The following is an 18,076-nucleotide window of genomic DNA, read 5'->3' as shown; positions in this document are numbered from 1 at the left end:
ATGCTAATGGATACAAACTTAAATGATAATGAAAAACACAAATTTCAGATAGTATTTTTTTTTAATTCAGGATACAATCTCAAGTGTTTGACTACCAGTTTCTCTTTCTAATCCTACAAAATAAAGAAATGAAACTATACAGTGAATCTGTATGATTTTTTTAAGCTTGTATCTAAGTGACTGTTAAAATAAGAACTGAACACACTAAACAGAGAAAATGACAAATCTTTTATACTAAAATATCAGTCTCCGTTGTGGAAGGGGGATTGGATTTTGGGACCATCTGTCGGTGTGTGCCGAGTTGCTTCAGTCAACTCCAACTCTTTCCGACCCTATGGACTGTAGCCCGCCAGGCTCCTTTGTCCATGGGATTCTCCAGGAAAGAAACTGGAGTGGGTTGCCATACTCTCAACCAGGGGATCTTCCCCACCCACGGATCAAACCTGGGTCTCCTGCATTGCAGGCAGATTTTTTTACTTTCTGAACCACCAGAAGCTATTTTGCCACCAGGCAATATCTGCAGAACTGTTCAAATAATACTAAGAAACCTGAGTTTATGCTAGAAATTTTTTTCCTTGAATCAAATAACAAAGATTGTTGATTATGACAGTTAGAAGACTTTTTTTCATCTTACAATTTAGATTTCCTATTTAATAAGTAATATTGATATAAGACACCAAGAAATGCATTTTCTTTTTATCATGGCAGAGAAATTTCTGTATGTAGATTGTGGACATTATTGGTTTGGTTTTCTAAATTTGTTTTCCAAATAACAAGTGTATCTTTGGACCTATTTTTCTTTTTCAGAATCTTCATCAAATTTCAGACACTTCAGCAAAAGGTAAAACATACATGCATCCAAATATCCTTTAAATAAACAATTTCTAAAGCCAAAAATAATTTAATTTTTCTGAATATGGTGATAACACACACACAAAATATTTTTGAGGGAAAAAACTTTAGCTAAAACTCTTTTTACTGATGGTAGTAATTATTCTGCAAGTGAATAAAAATCCACCGCCTTTGAGACTGAGATTTTTTAAAAAATAAAGTCAAAAAAGCTATAAAAATAAAAGGAATTCTGAAAATGCCCTTATTATCATTCTAAGAAAAAATAAAATTTTATTTAACTAATGATATTCTGATGTAAGAGAAGTCAGAAATGTAGCAGATGTCTTTCTTCAAGGTCATTAATTTCCATTTTAAAATCAAGCTCTATTTGAAACACCAACTTAATGTATCAGGCAGGAGGATTTGGTTCTGAAATATTTAAGTGTTTGCAGAAGCTCTGAGCCTACAAAACTGTAAGCTACAGGAGGACTGGGCCTCTGTTGAAAAGGGTAGATAGTGTGGTGTACAGCAATGAGTCTGGCTTCTGGAATCAGGCAGAACTGGTTTTGAATTCCAACTGCCCATTTTTTGACTCTGATAGTAAAGAATGAAACTCTCTGATCCTCAGTTTTCCTAATATGAATAAAGGATAGGACAGTATGTAAAGTGCAGGGTATGGTCAAGATTGCTCTTGTTTGCACTGGCAGATCGTATTTGGCTTATGAACACTTCTGAGTATCTTAAAGGAAATAATCTGACTTACAGATGTTCAACTAACACTGTCAAAGGCGACAGTGAAGCAAAACAATAACTCTGACCTGCCCTCCATACCCTTAGTGGTTTTCAGTAGAAAGTTATGCATAGCAGGATATCCTGTCAACTCTAATTCCCACCACTTAAAAGAAGATATAGTAAGTCCCCTACACATGAACCTTCAAGCTGCGAACTTTGAAAGATGCAAACGTGTGTTCAGGCATGAGTGAAACTGCAGCTTGCCCTTCATCTCCTACTGCTAATGATTCTTCAGCTCCACTATCTCCCACCTCCTCCTCTCCATCTCCAGTCAGTAACTCTTCTCACCTGTTCACTTGACGTCAGTCTCTGTACGCCAGCTGTTGGACTGTACTACTGTACTTTTCAAGGCACTGTACTATCAGATTAAAAATGTTTTTGTTTGCTTTTTATATTCTATTTGTGTGAAAAGTATTATAAATCTATTACAGTACAGAACTATACAGTTGATTGTGTTAGCTGGGTACCTAGGCTAACTTTGTTGGACTTACAAACAAATTGGACTTGCAAATGCACTCTCAGAACTGAACTCATTCATATGTAGAGGACTTACTGTATTCAATACATAGGAAGAACTCCTCCACTTCACATCACAGAGGAAAATGGGATAGCAAAGGGTAAGGGCAAAAAACCTGTGTTAGTGCAAAAATCCCTATTCCAAGCATTCACATAATAAAACTCCAGAGCACCACCAAGGAAGGGGAGAGATAGGCACCCCCTAACAATTTTCCTAGCACAGAGTACAAGTAAAAGAACGAGGAATGAATAAACCAGAGTTATGCCTATATGAAACTGGTCTTTTCTTCCTTTCTATTAGGAAGGAATGTTGGAATAAACTCCTCTCATCCTATGTTCTTCAGGGGTCAGGATAGGAGAGTCCACAAAACTGCAAGAAATGTTCCCAGGGACTTATAATCCATGCTAAGTCATCACAGAAAAGAAATTAATTCTGGATTAAAAATTCTCCATCTGCAGCTCTCATAGACTTTTCATAAATCATACTTCTCATTCTACAAGATAAACATATTTTCCTAGTATTTTATTGTGTAGAAACACCTCACAGTAGTTTAAAAAGCAGAAAGGAAGAGTGCTGAAATGACAGCAAAATGAAATGAACATTTGCCAGTACATACATGCAGTTGCTTTCAATTTAAGTACTCTGAAATAAAAGTCTAGAACCCTCTTTACACAAAATGTTGATCTAACAATAAGCCACTATTATTGATGATTTTGATTCTCATACTTAATATTCTTATGGATTCTCTGCAATATACTTTGAAGCTAAGAGATCTGATCATACCTGTGCTCTACACCAGCATTCATTAAATCTGGCATGTTGCCTGTTTGTGTAAACAAAGTTTATTTGGAACATGAAAAACAAACCAGATTTTAATACAGATTATGTTTGCAAGGAAAACACAGACTTCACTGAACAGAAGTACAGAAAGTGACAAAGAGCAACAACACAGAGACTATTTTCCATTCAAAAGTACATTAGAATAAAGTCATGTACTCTTACTCTTTCATTTCCATAAAAAGGCAAGCAAAACATTCTAATTAATGCATTTTAATCACCTATATATTGTCATTGCTTATTTCCTGTTACTACAAGTCTTTTCTCATTGCAAAATCAGGTACAATAAACATTTTCCCATATTTCCCCAATCTCTATACTACCTTAAAGAAGCAAATTCTAACCTAGAACTGTATTTCTGCAAAAAAGTAAAAAGTGGAGCTTGAGTAATTAGCCCAATAATTAAGATTCTCTAAAATATGTGCTGGGGCTTGAATTAATGAGATCTCATCTAACTCAACTTTATGGTTTATTTTAATGTGCATTCAATTGCACAAGATTGGGAATTATTAACAAGAAGTCTGTACTTCCTGCTTCAAAATACAATTTGGGGACCAGAGAAACAAGATGTTTTTATAAATTTATAATTCTCTGCCTCCTGTTGTTCAGGAGAAACCCTGTTGGTTGGCCTCCAGAGTTTGATGAGGCCTCTTTAAAGACTATTTTGATGCGCCTTTCCTCTTCTGTTTCATTAATTGCTACTGCTGATTTCTCAGAGAATTTTAATTAGAGCTCTTTCACTCTGCTTGTCACCTCAGGCTGTTTCAACAAAGAGCACAATTTTAGAAACACAGCAAGTGAGTAGAACTTGGCCATCTCATAAATTTTGTACAAATTTATGAATAACTAAGTGAATAATAGCATGTGTTGGACAACAACAACAAAATGTTTAATTACGGGCAGAGCTACTGAAGGACAGGATGTGGGAAGAAGCTCCATGCAGAAGCTGGCCTCTTTCCTGGGCAGTGGAACACGGCACACATACTACTGGAGGAAGCGTCTAGCTCATTCTGCCAATTTCTTGAAACGACTAAGAACCAAAAGAATCTGCCCGCAATGCAGGAGACCCCAGTTGGATTCCTGGGTTGGGAAAGACACCCTGGGGGAGGGCACAGCAACGCACTCCAGTAATCTTCACTGGAGAATCCCCATGGACAGAGGTATCTGGTGGGCTACAATCCATGGGGTTGGAAGGAGTTCTTTTTTTCTACTGCTGAGCAACGAAGCACAGCACAGAAGAACCAAAAAGCAATTTCCGTTTTGGAAACTACTTATGAGAGCGTGCACGTGTCTCAAAAAAACAATAATACTGTGTGATGTGACTTCACACTGAATACGCTTATGCCAAATTTGTGACTTGTTCCACTTGTTACACTCATCATCTTTTTATCTTTATTATTATTATTCTTATTGGTCGAACTGCACGACTGATAGGATCTTAGCTTGAATCTCACCTACTGCAGTTTAAGTGTCTGGATTCTTAACTACAGGACCACCTGGGAGCTCCACCCCCACACTTGGCCCCTTTCATAATCTTAATGGACATTTCTTTTTCTACAACTCAAAATATAAAAACCTTTAAAATATGGTACAGTGTGTGGATCACAATAAACTGTGGAAAACTCTGAAAAGATAGGAATACCAGACCACCTGACCTGCCTCTTGAGAAACCTGTATGCAGGTCAGGAAGCAACAGTTAAAACTGAACATGGAACAACAGACTGGTTCCAAATAGGAAAAGGAGTACATCAAGGCTGTATATTGTCACCCTGCTTATTTAACTTACATGCAGAGTATATCATGAGAAACGCTGGGCTGGAAGAAGCACAAGCTGGAATCAAGACTGCCAGGAGAAATATTAATAACCTCAGATATGCAGATGACACCACCCTTATGGCAGAGAGTGAAGAGGAACTAAAAAGCCTCTTGGTGAAAGTGAAAGAGGAGAGTGAAAAAGTTGGCTTAAAGCTCAACATTCAGAAAACTAAGATCATGGCATCTGATCCCATCACCTCCTGGGAAATAGATGGGGAAACAGTGGAAACAGTGTCAGACTTCATTTTGGGGGGCTCCAAAATCACTGTGGATGGTGACTGCAGCCATGAAATTAAAAGATGCTTACTCCTTGGAAGGAAAGTTATGACCAACCTAGATAACATATTAAAAAGCAGAGACATTACTTTACCAACAAAGGTCCGTCTAGTCAAGGCTATGGTTTTTCCAGTGGTCATGTATGGATGTGAGAGTTGGACTATGAAGAAAGCTGAGCGCCGAAAAATTGATGCTTTTGAACTGTGGTGTTGGAGAAGACTCTTGAGAGTCCCTTGGACTGCAAGGAGATCCATCCATTTCATCCTAAAGGAGATCAGTCCTGGGTGTTCATTGGAAGGTCTGATGCTGAAGCTGAAACTCCAGTACTTTGGCCACCTCATTTGAAGAGTTGACTCATTGGAAAAGACCCTGATGCTGGGAGGGATTGGGGGCAGGAGGAGAAGGGGGCGACAGAGGATGAGGTGGCTGGATGGCATCACTGACTTGATGGGCATGAGTTTGAGTAAACTCCGGGAGTTGGTGATGGACAGGGAGGCCTGGTGTGCTGCAATTCATGGGGTTGCAAAGAGTTGGACAGGACTGAGCGACTGAACTGAACTGAAGTAAAATAAAATGTTATTAGAATTTTTTAAAAATCACAGCAGATCTTAAGGACATAAGATCTGAGGATGCGCTTGTTCTGACCATGTGTCCTCAGCTGCCAAGGGCTTGGCCACCTCGCTCTTCTGGGCTGTGGTCTTGGGGACTCACGGCCGCACATGACCCAGCCGCGGAATTGTGGGAGAGGCGGGAGGGAGGGAGGGCAAGGAAGGAGCCCGCCCTGGACCTGGCATTCGGGACCCCATCTGGGACAGGTGAGCACCACCAGCCCTGCTCAACCAGTGGACTAAGAACCTACAATCCGGAGAGCGAGAACAGACATTCAGACCGGACCACTCCAAAGCCAAGGCCACACAGCCCTACTCCACAATTGACACTCCCAGTACCACGTGGACGCCTCGCTTGAAAAGGCCCGCACTCTGACCGCAGAGTCGCGAACCAGAACTAACTGCTGTCCGACTGGCAAGCTTGGGGTTGAAATGGAGGGAAATTGTCCATCGGTCTGTCCCTCGCGCTACAGAAACCTCAGTCATCATCTGCGAACACCTGCCAGGCGTCTGTAAACTTAGTTCAGCCCTGCTGGGGAAAGGCTGCCAGTCGAGGCCGACCAGCTCCTGTCTCGGCCCTTTTCCTCCGGGAAATGGAGGCTGTACGGTAACCCGAGACGGAAGTCGGATGGAGGCTGACTTCTGGAGCAGCAATGGGCGGAGGCCTAGCGTCAGGAGGAAGGGGAGAGAACCTTCTGCCTTTACCCACACAGGCTGGCTCCGCCCATCCCTCCGCCAGGGCTCCATCACGTTCTCCGTGGTCCCGCCCAGAAGCCGAGGATTGCTAAGGATGCTTAGGAGCATGGGCTTCAGGCCTCTGGACAAGGTGTCTCCCTCCCAAGTACCGCGTGGAGGGCCGGCTCTCCTCCGGGAGGTTCTTCTCCGCAGCCCGACGTCCAGTCCTCACGTGGGAACCGCCTCCAAGAACACTGTTTCTCCCCTCTGTCTTCCCTGCACTAGCGGCATTGCCTTTTCATTTAATTTCTCCAGAACAAGGCGGCCGAAAAGTAGAAATATCTGAAATTCGGCATTTCCGTACATAATTCTGGTCCAGGTATTTCCGTACATATTTCTGGTCCAGGATGGATAGAGGAACGCATGGTTTTCTGCCTCACTCTCGTCTACCAAGACCCACCTGTGGGATTTAAGGAGGCCTTTTGGGGGGATTGGACAAGGCCTGAAGTACCGAAGGGTCTTGATCACAACCACAGGAGCCTTGCGACCCCCGACCTTCGAGACTTGTCTGCAAAGTCAGGCATGCGTGACTCAGAGGGGTAGGAGGGCTCCATTCATAACACTTCATATTATACACATCTCTTAAAGCCCTTTGTCACTTAAATATTTGTCCATTAAAGAGTTTCCTCTTCTAGGTAAAAAAAGAATAATTTTTAAAATACAATTTTTTACATGAGATTATTCACCTAACTTCTGAAACAACAAAGTTGAATATTAAAAATAATTGCAGGTCATGAGCATCTTACGGTTTTCGGTGCATTGACTACTGCATACCAAATGTCAGCAGTGAGTGTTATTCACCTGCCCTGTTAAGGGTCTGACAGCGAATCCTACCCGGGGATGACATTCATCATCCTCAGGTTTCTCCATCCTAATGGCGCCAGATTCGTATCAAAGTCCACCAGTTCTGCCTAGTCTATTTCATCAGCCTCTTCTGCTCACTCCCACTCAGGTTGGAGTTTGTCCAGCAAAGAGGGTTTAACGAGAGGGAGAATACCATTCTCAGAAAAATTTACCTTAAATTTAATGATCAGGGGACGCTTTTCATGTGCTCTAAGGTAAATTGGCATGGCATCTAGCAGACATTTCAAAACTATTGGTCCCTCTACTTAGTCATTTTTCTTCAGTTTTTTCTTCCTTCACGACAAGTCACTTTTAGGATAATCAATAGACTCCCTACAAATAACTAATGGTAAAACTCCAGCAAGGCTTCGATTTTGAAGAAATATACTAAATGTCATAAATCTTTTTTTCTAAACTTACCTCGGATCCCAGCCATGTACTAGCACTCTTTTTATGGCAGCATAATGTGTATGATTAGTGTTCAGTTAATGGCACACATAGCATAATCAAACTTATTATAATTAATTCCTTAGATGGAGTTTGTTTAAAGTAGGGATAAACCACACAGAAAACATGTCCCTTGTCTGAACATTAATTCTAAACAATAATAATCTAGGCCAAAAATTTTGTGAATTATAGTTGATCAGAATGCCAAATTGATAACCCAGAATTATGATTTGTGATTAAAGGCTGCGCTTCCCAAATTTATGCAATTGAAGAAATGAAAGCTTATTAATTACACTATAGCAGCTACCCCAGGCTGCATACAGAGGCACAGATGGCTAATTGGCTTCAGTTGGTAGAGGGTCATTTTAATTCAATTTTCTTTAAATTTTGTTATAAAAAGTTTCAAAGCTGTAAAGAATGGTTTGTGATAAATATGACCCTTCACAGATGACCTAGTTTCTATCCCTCTCCCCACCCTCTCCCCAGGTTTGATAGAGAAAGTGACAACTGAACTGTCCACATCCATCTATCAGCTAATTGATATCCATTGCAGCAGCTTCTATGCAGATTTCCAGCCTCTACATGCACCTCTGTATAGAGTCTCCTGTGAAAATCTTGGGGTCCCTTCCCACCTTAGCTTCACAGTGTATGCAGCTCACAGTATTCCAGAAACCTGGGTGCACAGGTGAGTAGTGATGCCTTTTCCACAAAAGGGTTAATTAGTTTTGTATAGCTTCTAGTTGAGTATAATTTGCCTTGTTCTTATTTGCAGAAGCAAGTATTTCATCTTGAAATTTAATCAGCATGGATGTATACATGTTCTTAAAATCATTCGCACTTTTATTTCCAGTCCAGTGCACATTCCTTTTCTCTCAAGTCTTCTCCCATTCTCCTATTAAAAATAACTGCATGTTGTCAGTATATCATAACAGAAACAGCAAATGCCCATCTTCACATAGTGATTGTCCTAAATTTTTCATTTTTTATGTTTGAGTTTAAATGACTGATGCCAATTAACACAGGGTAAGAATGTGCACACACATACAAGGAGTTGGAGAATATTTAAAAATAGGAAGAAATCACTTTGATCCCTATCAAGTTGTGAGTGGTAAATATTTTGTAAGATTAGTACCTTGATAAAGTGAAAATTAGCCAAGAGTTACTTGAGTTACAATAGAAATTAACCACAATTATGCATGGAACATTGCCAGGTTTGAGGTTAATTCTGCTATGTACTATTTTCTTGAGTAACATAATTAGAGTAATATTATAATAATTATTTTAAATTCCTTATGGATTAAATCTGTAAGAGAATACTGATTAAATCAAATTAAAGGTGATAAGAGAATAGTAATTTTCTAATGGATTTATTGCACCCACTGCACTTAGCATCTCAAAGAAAGGCTAAAAGAAACAGTTTTAGTTAAAAGAGAAATAACTTTTATCTTGGTCTATATTTTTGCAAATGGAAACTGTGCAAAATTTATGAGTCAATTATAATGAAAATTTTACCTTTGTATGTAAAAAAGAAAAATGACTATCTATGTGTCTCACATAAACATTCTTTAAAACCCATAGGATGATTCTTTTACACTTTTTCTCTTTCTTAATTTTATGAAGTATTTTAGGAGAATGATGTATAATGTAACAAAGTGCTACTAAAATGCTTTCATAATTTTTAAACCTTTAGTATGTCCTTATTGATTCTAATTCACCTGGAAAAACCATGTAGCCAGATAAATACTGAGAAAGCTATATACATACAGCTTCTATTTATGTATGTGGGAAATTTAGTTTTGTTTATTTTTCTATTGTTTCACTATTCTATTTTATTTATTTTGTTTCTAATCTTTATTATTTTCTTTCTTCTTTTAAGTTTTATCTTAGTTTGTTCTTTGTTTTCCGGTTCCTTGAGTATAGATTTAGATTGTTTGTTTGTGAACTTCTTTCATTTTTAATTTTTTAAATCTGTTTTTGAAATTTTTATTGCAGCATAATTGATTTACAATGTTGTGTTAGTTTCTGCTATAAAGTGAATCAGTTATACATATACATGTATCCACTCTTACAGATTCTTTTCCCATAGAGGTCATTACAGAGTATTGAAAAGACTTTCCTGTGCTATATAGTAGGTCCTTATTAGTTATCTACTTTATAAATATATAGTAGTGTATATATATCAAGCCCAATCTCCCAATTTATCCCTCCCCTCCGCCACTTCCCTGCCTGGTAACCATGTTTGTTTTCTGCACCTGTGACTCTATTTCTATTTTGTAAATAAGGTCATGTGTGTGTGTTAAGTCGTTTCAGTTGTGTCTGACTCTTTGCAACCCTTTGGACTGTAGCCTGCCAGGCTTCTCTGTCCATGGGATTTTCCAGGCAGTACTGGAGTAGGTTACCTTGCCCTTCTCCATCCTTTTCCCGATGCAAGGCTCAAACCCATATCTCTTAAGGTCTCCTGAACAGGCAGGTGAGTTCTTTACCATTAGTGCCGCCTGGAAAGCCCAAATAAGGTCATTTGTACTTTTTTTAGATTCCGCTTATAAGTGATATCACACAATTTTTGTCTTTCTCCATCTAACTTTACTCAGTATGAAAATTTCTAAGTTCATTCATGTTGCTACAAACCGCATTATTTTATTCTTTTTATGACTGAGTAATATTCCATTGTATACATGTATCACATCTTCTTTATCTGTTCCTCCATTGATGGACATTTAGGTTGCTTCCATGTCCTGGCTACTGTAAATAGTGCTGCAATGAACATTGGGGTGCATGATTTTCTCCAGATATATGCCCAGGAATGGGACTGCTGGATCATATGGTAGCTCTATTTTTAGTTTCTTAAGGAACCTACATACTGTTTTCCATAATGGCAATACCAATTTACGTTCTCACCAACAGTGTAGGAGAGTTCCCTTTCCCCTCCGCCTTCACTAGCACTTATTGTTTGTAGACTGTCTGATAATGGCCGTTCTGACCAGTGTGAGGTGGTACCTCATTGTAGTTGTTATTTGATCTTTCTTCTTTGAATGTAAGCATTTATTGCTTTAAACTTCTTTTGTAGAACTGATTTTGCTATATCTTATAAGTTTTGTTATGGTACGTGTTTTCACATTTTATGGTATTTTCTAATTTCCCTTTTGATTTCTGTTTGATCCATTGGTTGTTCCAAAGTACTGATTTCTCACTTATGTAGAGTCTAAAAATCAAAATGAAAACAGACTCTCAGAGAACAATAAGTGGTTGCCAGAAGGAAAGGGGAGGGTTGGGGGTGAAATAGGTGAGGAGGATTAAGTGGCATAAATCTCCAGTTACATAACTAATAACTCACATGGACGTATTAATAATATACATAAGAAACATGAATCAATGGTATTATAATACCTTTTTATGAGGACAGATGGTTACTTAACTTATCATGGTCATCATTTCATAATGTAAGCAAACATCAGATCATTATGTAGTACACCTGGAACTAATGTAATATTGTACAATAACTATATTTCAGTAAAATAAAAAAAGAAACAGAAACAAGAAGTGTTAATTAACATTAATTTGAGAATTTTTCCAGTTTTTTTTTTCCTGCCACTGATTTCTATTTGTATTCCATTGTGGTCAGAAAATATACTTGGTACGATTTCAATTTTTAAAAATTTGTTAAGACTTGTTCCATGACCAATTTTGTGATCTGTGCTAGAGAAAGATCCAAGCTTGAGACGAATGCATATTGCCCTGAGGTTAGGTGGAATGTTCTATAAATGTCTATTAGGTTCATCTGGACTACAGTGTTATTAAAACCCTCTGTTTCCTTATTGAGCTTCTGTCAGATTGTTCTATTCCTTGTAACCAGTATTGCGATCTTCTGTTATTATTGTGTTATTTTCTAGTTCTCCTTTTCATCCCTTCAATGTTTGCTTAATATTTTTGCTTCAATTTAGGGTGCATGTATATTTACAGTTATTATATCCTCTTGGTAAATTGACCTCTTTATCATCATATAATGTTTTTGTCTGTTGTGACAACTTTAACTTAAAGTCTGTTTTGTCTTGTATAAGTATGGCCACTCCTGCTCTTTTGATTATCACTTCTTTTTCTGTCCTTTTACTTTCAGGTGTGTCCTTAAATCTAAAGTGTATGCCTTATAGACAGCATATGGTTGGATCTTGTTTACTAGTCCGTTCAGTAATGCTGTTTCTTCTCATTGTAGAACTTAATTTATATCTAATATAATTAATGATAGAGAAGGACTTACTTTTGCCAGTTTTATGCTCGTTTTCTGTCTTGTACCATTTTTGTCCCTCTTTTCCTGTCTTGCCACTTTCCTTTGTGTCCCGATGAGTTTCTATAATGATACATTTCAATTCCTTTCTTATATTCTTTTGCGTATCATCTATATTGTGGTTGCTTTCTTTGTGGTGACAATGGGCCTTACATAAAACATATTATATTTAAAACACTGTTTTATGCTGATAATAACTTCACTTTTTAAAATTGTTATAATATCACTTTAGTCATATACAAAAACTCTCTTCTTCCCTCATCATACTTTATGTTACTAATATCACAAATTGCATCTTCTTAAATTTTATATATTGTTATCACTAAAGTTTTCTATACTTTGTCCTGTTAAATTCTGTAGCAGAGTTAAAAGTTATTCATGTATCACCATTACAGTCTTAACAGTATTCTGTATTTGTCTATATGTTTCCCTTCACCAGCAAGCTTTCATACTTTGATATGCTCTCCTGTTGCTATCTAGCATCCTTTCATTTCCACTTGAAGGACTCCCTTTAGCATTTCATGTTGGGTCAGGTCTAGTGTTGATGAACTCCCTCAGCTTTTTACCTGAGGAAGTATTTATTTCTCCTTCATTTTTGAAGGACAGCTTTGCCAGATACAATATTTTTTTTTTTTTCTTTCAGAACTTTGCATATATCATCTCACTCCCTCTGGCCTTCAAGGTTTCTGCTGAGAAATCTGCTGAAAAGCTGATGAGATCCCTTTTATGTGGCAGATCACTTTTCTCTTGCTGCTTTCAAAGTTCTCTCTTTGTACTTAACTTCCAACAGTTTAATTTTAATCTTTTAGTATGGTCTTCCTTGGGCTCATCCTAGTTTAGCCCATTAGGCTTCTTGAAATCGGATGTCCATTTCCTTTACCACAATTAATAAGTTTTCAGCCATTATTTCTTCAGATCAGCTTTCTGCCTCTTTCTCTCAGTCACCTTCTGGGACTCAAATAATGTGTTTGTTTGTCCTGTGGATTGTGTCCTGTAAGCCCCTTAGACTTTCTCCACTCTTCATTTTTCTTGTTTCTCTGAATAATTTCAAATACCTATGTTTGAGCTCACAGATTTTTTCTTCTGCCTGATCCATGTGTGTTCTTGAACCCACCTATTGATTTTTTTCAACTCAGTTGTTTTCTTCAGCTCCACAATTTCTTCTTAATTTTTTATTATTTTTTTAATATTTTTATATATTTTTAATATTCTCATTTTGTTTATGCATTATTTTTCTGAGCTTATTGAGCATGTGTGTGTATATATGTATATGTTTTATTCTTTGTCAGGTAGTTCATATACTTCCATTTCTTTAAGATTGGTTTCTGGAGATTTTTCTTTTAGCATAAACCAACTCTCCACAATTTTGATGTATTCATAACATTTCATGAAGTTGGTCAATATGGTGATGTAAGAACTTACCCTTTTGTGAGGAAAATAAAAGAGTGTTGGTTCTGTGTCTGCACTTGTTACTTTAATTCATCTGTTATAAAGGTCTTTGCTTTCTAGCCCTGGCACCATTTTATGTTGATATGTTTCAAATAAACTTGGCTTTGCAGTGAACAACACTTGACGGTTGTTTGCATTTTCTCTTCGGTTTCTAATTTTGTTCTTTCATTGGGAGAGCTGGTAGAGAAAAGACTAGAGGATCTTTGTAATGTCAGTTAGATTCATACAAAATTATTAACTTTGAAGATGGTAAGTTTATCTAGCCTGACCTCATTTTTCATCCTTTCATTCTCAGAAATGATTTAGAAATGTATTTTTACTCTCAGGGCTTCCCTTGTGACTCAGTTGGTAAAGAATCTGCCTGCAATGTGGGAAACCTGGATTTGATCCCTGAGTTGGGAAGATCCCCTGGGAAGGGAAAGGCTACCCACTCCAGTATTTTGGCCTAGAGAATCCCATGAACCATATAGTCCATGGGGTTGCAAAGAGTCGGACACGACTGAGCAACTTTCATTTCACTTCTGGAGATTTATCTTGTTCCTTTGGTTGGGCCCATGTTTTCCTCTCTCATTGTATACCTTGTTTTACTATGTATTGAGATTTGAACATTAAAAAAAAAAAATCAGCTACCTCTCCCAGTCCTTATGGACTCGTTTCATACAAGGAAAAAATTGTTGCTTTGAAAAAAGATGTGTAATGTGAGAGTTGTGAGTTTAGTTTTATTTGGGCCAATATGAGGACTACAGTCTGCGAGACAGCACCTCAGATAGCTCTGAAAAACGGCTCCAGAGGCAGGGGAAAAGGACAGCATATATGTGACTTTGGTGAAGGGGGAGTACATGCAATCAAGCACAGATTTTTTGTAGAAAGCTTCTGTTGGTCTCGTGAAGCGTCTGCTAGTCACAAGAAATGATCATTTTAGTGCTTTTCTAGATATGAAGGATTTGGGTGCTTTTCAAGATATGAGGAGAATCAAGAACAGGGCTCATAAACTCAGTTCCTAAAAATATGTTACTATCTATAAGACCTGTCCTTTCCAGTTTCCAGAAACACAGAGTGCCTCATTTCTGCTGTCTACCCTGAACTCCTTCAGGGGGTGTTGGAGATCAGTAACTGCAGTAGCTTGTGATTTAATCCTTGCAGAGGTAGATGGCAAGCATCCATGGCAAATGCCAATTTGTGGTTGACAGAATGTTACCAATCAGCTAGAGATTTGGGGGTTTTCAAGCCTTTCTTGTAGGTGCATCCTCCCTGGATTTGTGTGTCAATTCACATTTAGAGAGGTTTTACTTCTTTTGTCAAGAACTTGAATTTCTTGTTTCATCTAGCATCAGCCTGTGGTCCTTCCTGCTGGTTCTCCATAAGCTGCCCAGCTCTTTTTTGTTCTCAGCTGGGCGCCAGCATTCAGAGTATGCCTGGTCCCATAGATGCTCTGGTGCATGAGACATAAACCAGACCCTCACACAGCCTCCCAAGAAAGTCAAACTGTTGGATGCACACTGCACCCTCCCTGCTCCCCTCTCTTCCTGCCAATTCAGAGATCATCAGACTGCATCAGCCTCTGCCTACGGGTCCCCACAAATCCTCTGGAGCAGCAGCAAGCCTCCCAGCTCTTTTTTGTCCTCCTAAATCCATGGCCCCTGGGCATCTAGAGGATATCATATCCTGTTGGAATCACAATCCAAATCTTTCCCAAGAGAGAAGCTGGGAGTTGGGGATTTTCTCCTGTTCATTTTGCACTGAGCTGGGGGAAGTGGTGAGTTAGTCTGTGCTAGTTTAGACCACTCACTGCCTTTGTTTTCAGAGGCCCCCAACTTGGCACCGATTCCTGTTCAGCACTCAGATTCAGGCAAGAGAGAAACCAGTCCCTTGGATAAACCCCTAAAAAGTCTGAATGTCAGACATATGTTCCAGTCTTCTCTTTCCCACCCCAGGGAGAAGATGGGAGTTGGGAGTTCTCTTCTGGTCACATGACACTCTGCTGGGAGAAAGCGCTCTGCAAAATGAGTGCCATGAATTTTCCTACTGATTTCTTTGTGACTGGTTTTGCACTTGGGTGCAAGAGCCTTTTAACTTGTTTCTGGATTTATTGCAAAGGAAACTGATCCATGTATTGTTGTTGAATTGGTGTCTCCAGCAGGGAAAGAGGGTCTCGGACTTCCCATTATTCTGCAATTTTGCTGAAGCCACCAAACATAAATTCTTAGTAATTTTTAAAGTACACTCTGTACAAGCAAACAGCACTTTATCATTTGACTTTTAACTGGAAAATAACTGACCCATATAGAAAACTGCTTCCTTCATAGTGTTCAACTTACTGAATCAATGTTGTTTCTTTTTAGCTATAAAGCATTTTCTTTCTCCTGTTGGCTTACATATGCTGGAAAGAAGTTGTGCCAAGTGAGAAACTGCAGAAATATTCCCGTCAAAAAGTTGTTTTTTTTCATGGTCAACTGGAATGAAACGTAAGTTTAATCTTTATTCTGGAAGGATTATTTGTCCAATAAAGACCAGGGTTCCTTCCACCTGCCCTCTCCCCTGCTGCTTTCTAAGTGAAAAATATAATTTTTTAATGTAGCTTGTTGATTTGATTCAGAGATGTGGTAAATATGCTAAGCATACTAGGTAACTAATTTCAATTCAACAGATTAAAGATCCCTTTAAAAATCTAGATAAATATCCAATCTATATTATTGAACTGCTCAAAGAGGAAAATTGGGGAAAGGAGAATTATTAATCATTTGTAGACTGTGGATAAAAGGAATACCCTCTATTGGGTATTGGAGGGAGATGGATTTCAGTTATAACAAAGAAGAAAGATGTCACTTAATGACATATGTAATCTCTATTTTCTCCCAAAAGCCAATTGCAAATTTATTTAAGCAATCAAGTTTTTGTACAGTAACTATCTATGCATTGTGTAAAATATCATCTAATTTGGGATAATCAACTCCTACAAAATCTTTATTTATTTATTTATTTTCTGTTCAAATTTTATCCCTAACAGCTAAAGCAGCACCAGACACAGTACGAGTCCAGTAAATGTAGCTTGGCGAGTGAATGAATTTTATGTAATAAGTGACTCCTCAAAAATATATTAACCAGCTCAGTTACTAGAATTAGGACATCCCGGTCCGATTCCTGGGTCAAGAAGATCCCCTGGAGAAGGGAAAGGCTACCCACTCAAGTGTTCTGGCATGGAGAATTCCACAGACTGTATAGTCCATGGGGTCACAAAGTGTTGGACATGAATGCCTTTCACTTGACTTTTCACTTTTCTTCTGACTTAATTAAAGCTTATCCATGGTTGTTTTCAACTGACAAATATGTACCATCATTTAAACAATTTAAGAGAAAAATTTCCTAATTCTAAAATCAATTTCAGAGAAAAAAATCTCAAAAGAAGTTGAAATTATTAGTATTAGTGGGATAACTACATTGGTATACTTTTCTTCTTGTCCTTCAAGAGTGCATAAGTGTTATCTTTCCTGTGGAGTTTCTCTGATTCCCCCAAGAGTTAGTTACTTTAACCAGAATTCTTTTCTTTCTTTTTTTTTGTCCTTCAAATCTTTTTATCTTTTTTCATACTTTAAACTTTTTGTTTTGTATTGGGATATAGGCAATTCATGATGTTTAGTAGTTACAGATGAATGGTGAAGTGATTCTGCCATACATATATATGTATCCATTCTCCCCCAAACTAACCCCCCATCCAAACTAGCACATAACATTGAATAGAGTTCTATGTGCTATACAATAGGTCCTTGTTGGTTATCCATTTTGAATATAGTAGTATGTATGTTAATTCTTCTCATTTTATTTCATTAAAAATATATTTATTTACCATTTTTCTAGGTGCCTGGCCTGTAGCATCCTTTATATATTTTATTGACATGTACCCATTACAATACAATTAATTGCATGTTTTATTACTAGACTGTAAATTTAAGGACATAAACTTTGTTTAATAATAATATGTGACATAGATTTTGACTGCTTATTACATTCCAGTCATCAGAGTTTACCCCCAAACATATTATCTCATCTAAACTTAATAACGAAAATGCATAGAGATATTGTCATCTCCATTTTACAGATCAGAATATTGACGTTTATGAAGCTTAATTAACTTGGCCCTGGTCCCACAACCAGCAAAAGGCAGAACTAGTGCTCAGATACACTCTGACTCCAAAGCTGAGGTTTTTACTGTGATTTTCATACTTTCTTACAACATATAAAATCTTAGGCCGAATATTTATATTCTGCAAATAGTTCTTAATCTTAAACTTAAAAACAAAACACAAGAAACTCTGCTTTATTGTTTCAACAGCAGCTATGCTATTTTTCTCTCTACATTGCAGCAAAACCCTTCCAAAGAGTTGTCTATATTCACTTTCTTCAGCTCTTTCCCCTGCTCTAAAACATACTCCAGTCAGGCTTTCATCATCTCTTTTCCACTGAAATTGATCATTAGAGTCACTAGTGACCTGCAGAGCTGAATCTGATGTTTGTTTCTCCGTCTTCATCTTACATAGTCTTTTAGGAGCTATTTCCCACATTCTTTTAGCTTTCCGCCTCCCTCACTGGACACTCCTTCTCCGTATCCTTTTCTTCTCCCAGACTGCTCATAGTCTTAGCCCTTAA

The 18,076-nt window shown here is 38.0% G+C and overlaps 1 protein-coding gene across 3 annotated transcripts in view; it reads left to right on the top strand.

Moving 5' to 3' along the window:
- Nucleotides 1-18,076, top strand: part of PIK3C2G (phosphatidylinositol-4-phosphate 3-kinase catalytic subunit type 2 gamma) — a 427,919-nt gene that overhangs the window by 93,511 nt on the left and 316,332 nt on the right. For all 3 annotated transcript variants that reach the window (XM_065940721.1, XM_065940712.1, XM_065940703.1), the window contains 3 exons: nucleotides 808-841; nucleotides 8,188-8,386; nucleotides 15,775-15,897. In XM_065940721.1, the coding sequence (XP_065796793.1) occupies nucleotides 808-841; nucleotides 8,188-8,386; nucleotides 15,775-15,897 (356 nt within the window). The remainder of the gene's footprint in view (nucleotides 1-807; nucleotides 842-8,187; nucleotides 8,387-15,774; nucleotides 15,898-18,076) is intronic.

The sequence above is a fragment of the Muntiacus reevesi genome, chromosome 1, assembly GCF_963930625.1.
Source record: "Muntiacus reevesi chromosome 1, mMunRee1.1, whole genome shotgun sequence".
Classification (NCBI taxonomy): domain Eukaryota; kingdom Metazoa; phylum Chordata; class Mammalia; order Artiodactyla; family Cervidae; genus Muntiacus; species Muntiacus reevesi.
This window is presented reverse-complemented; position numbering and strand designations above follow the sequence as displayed.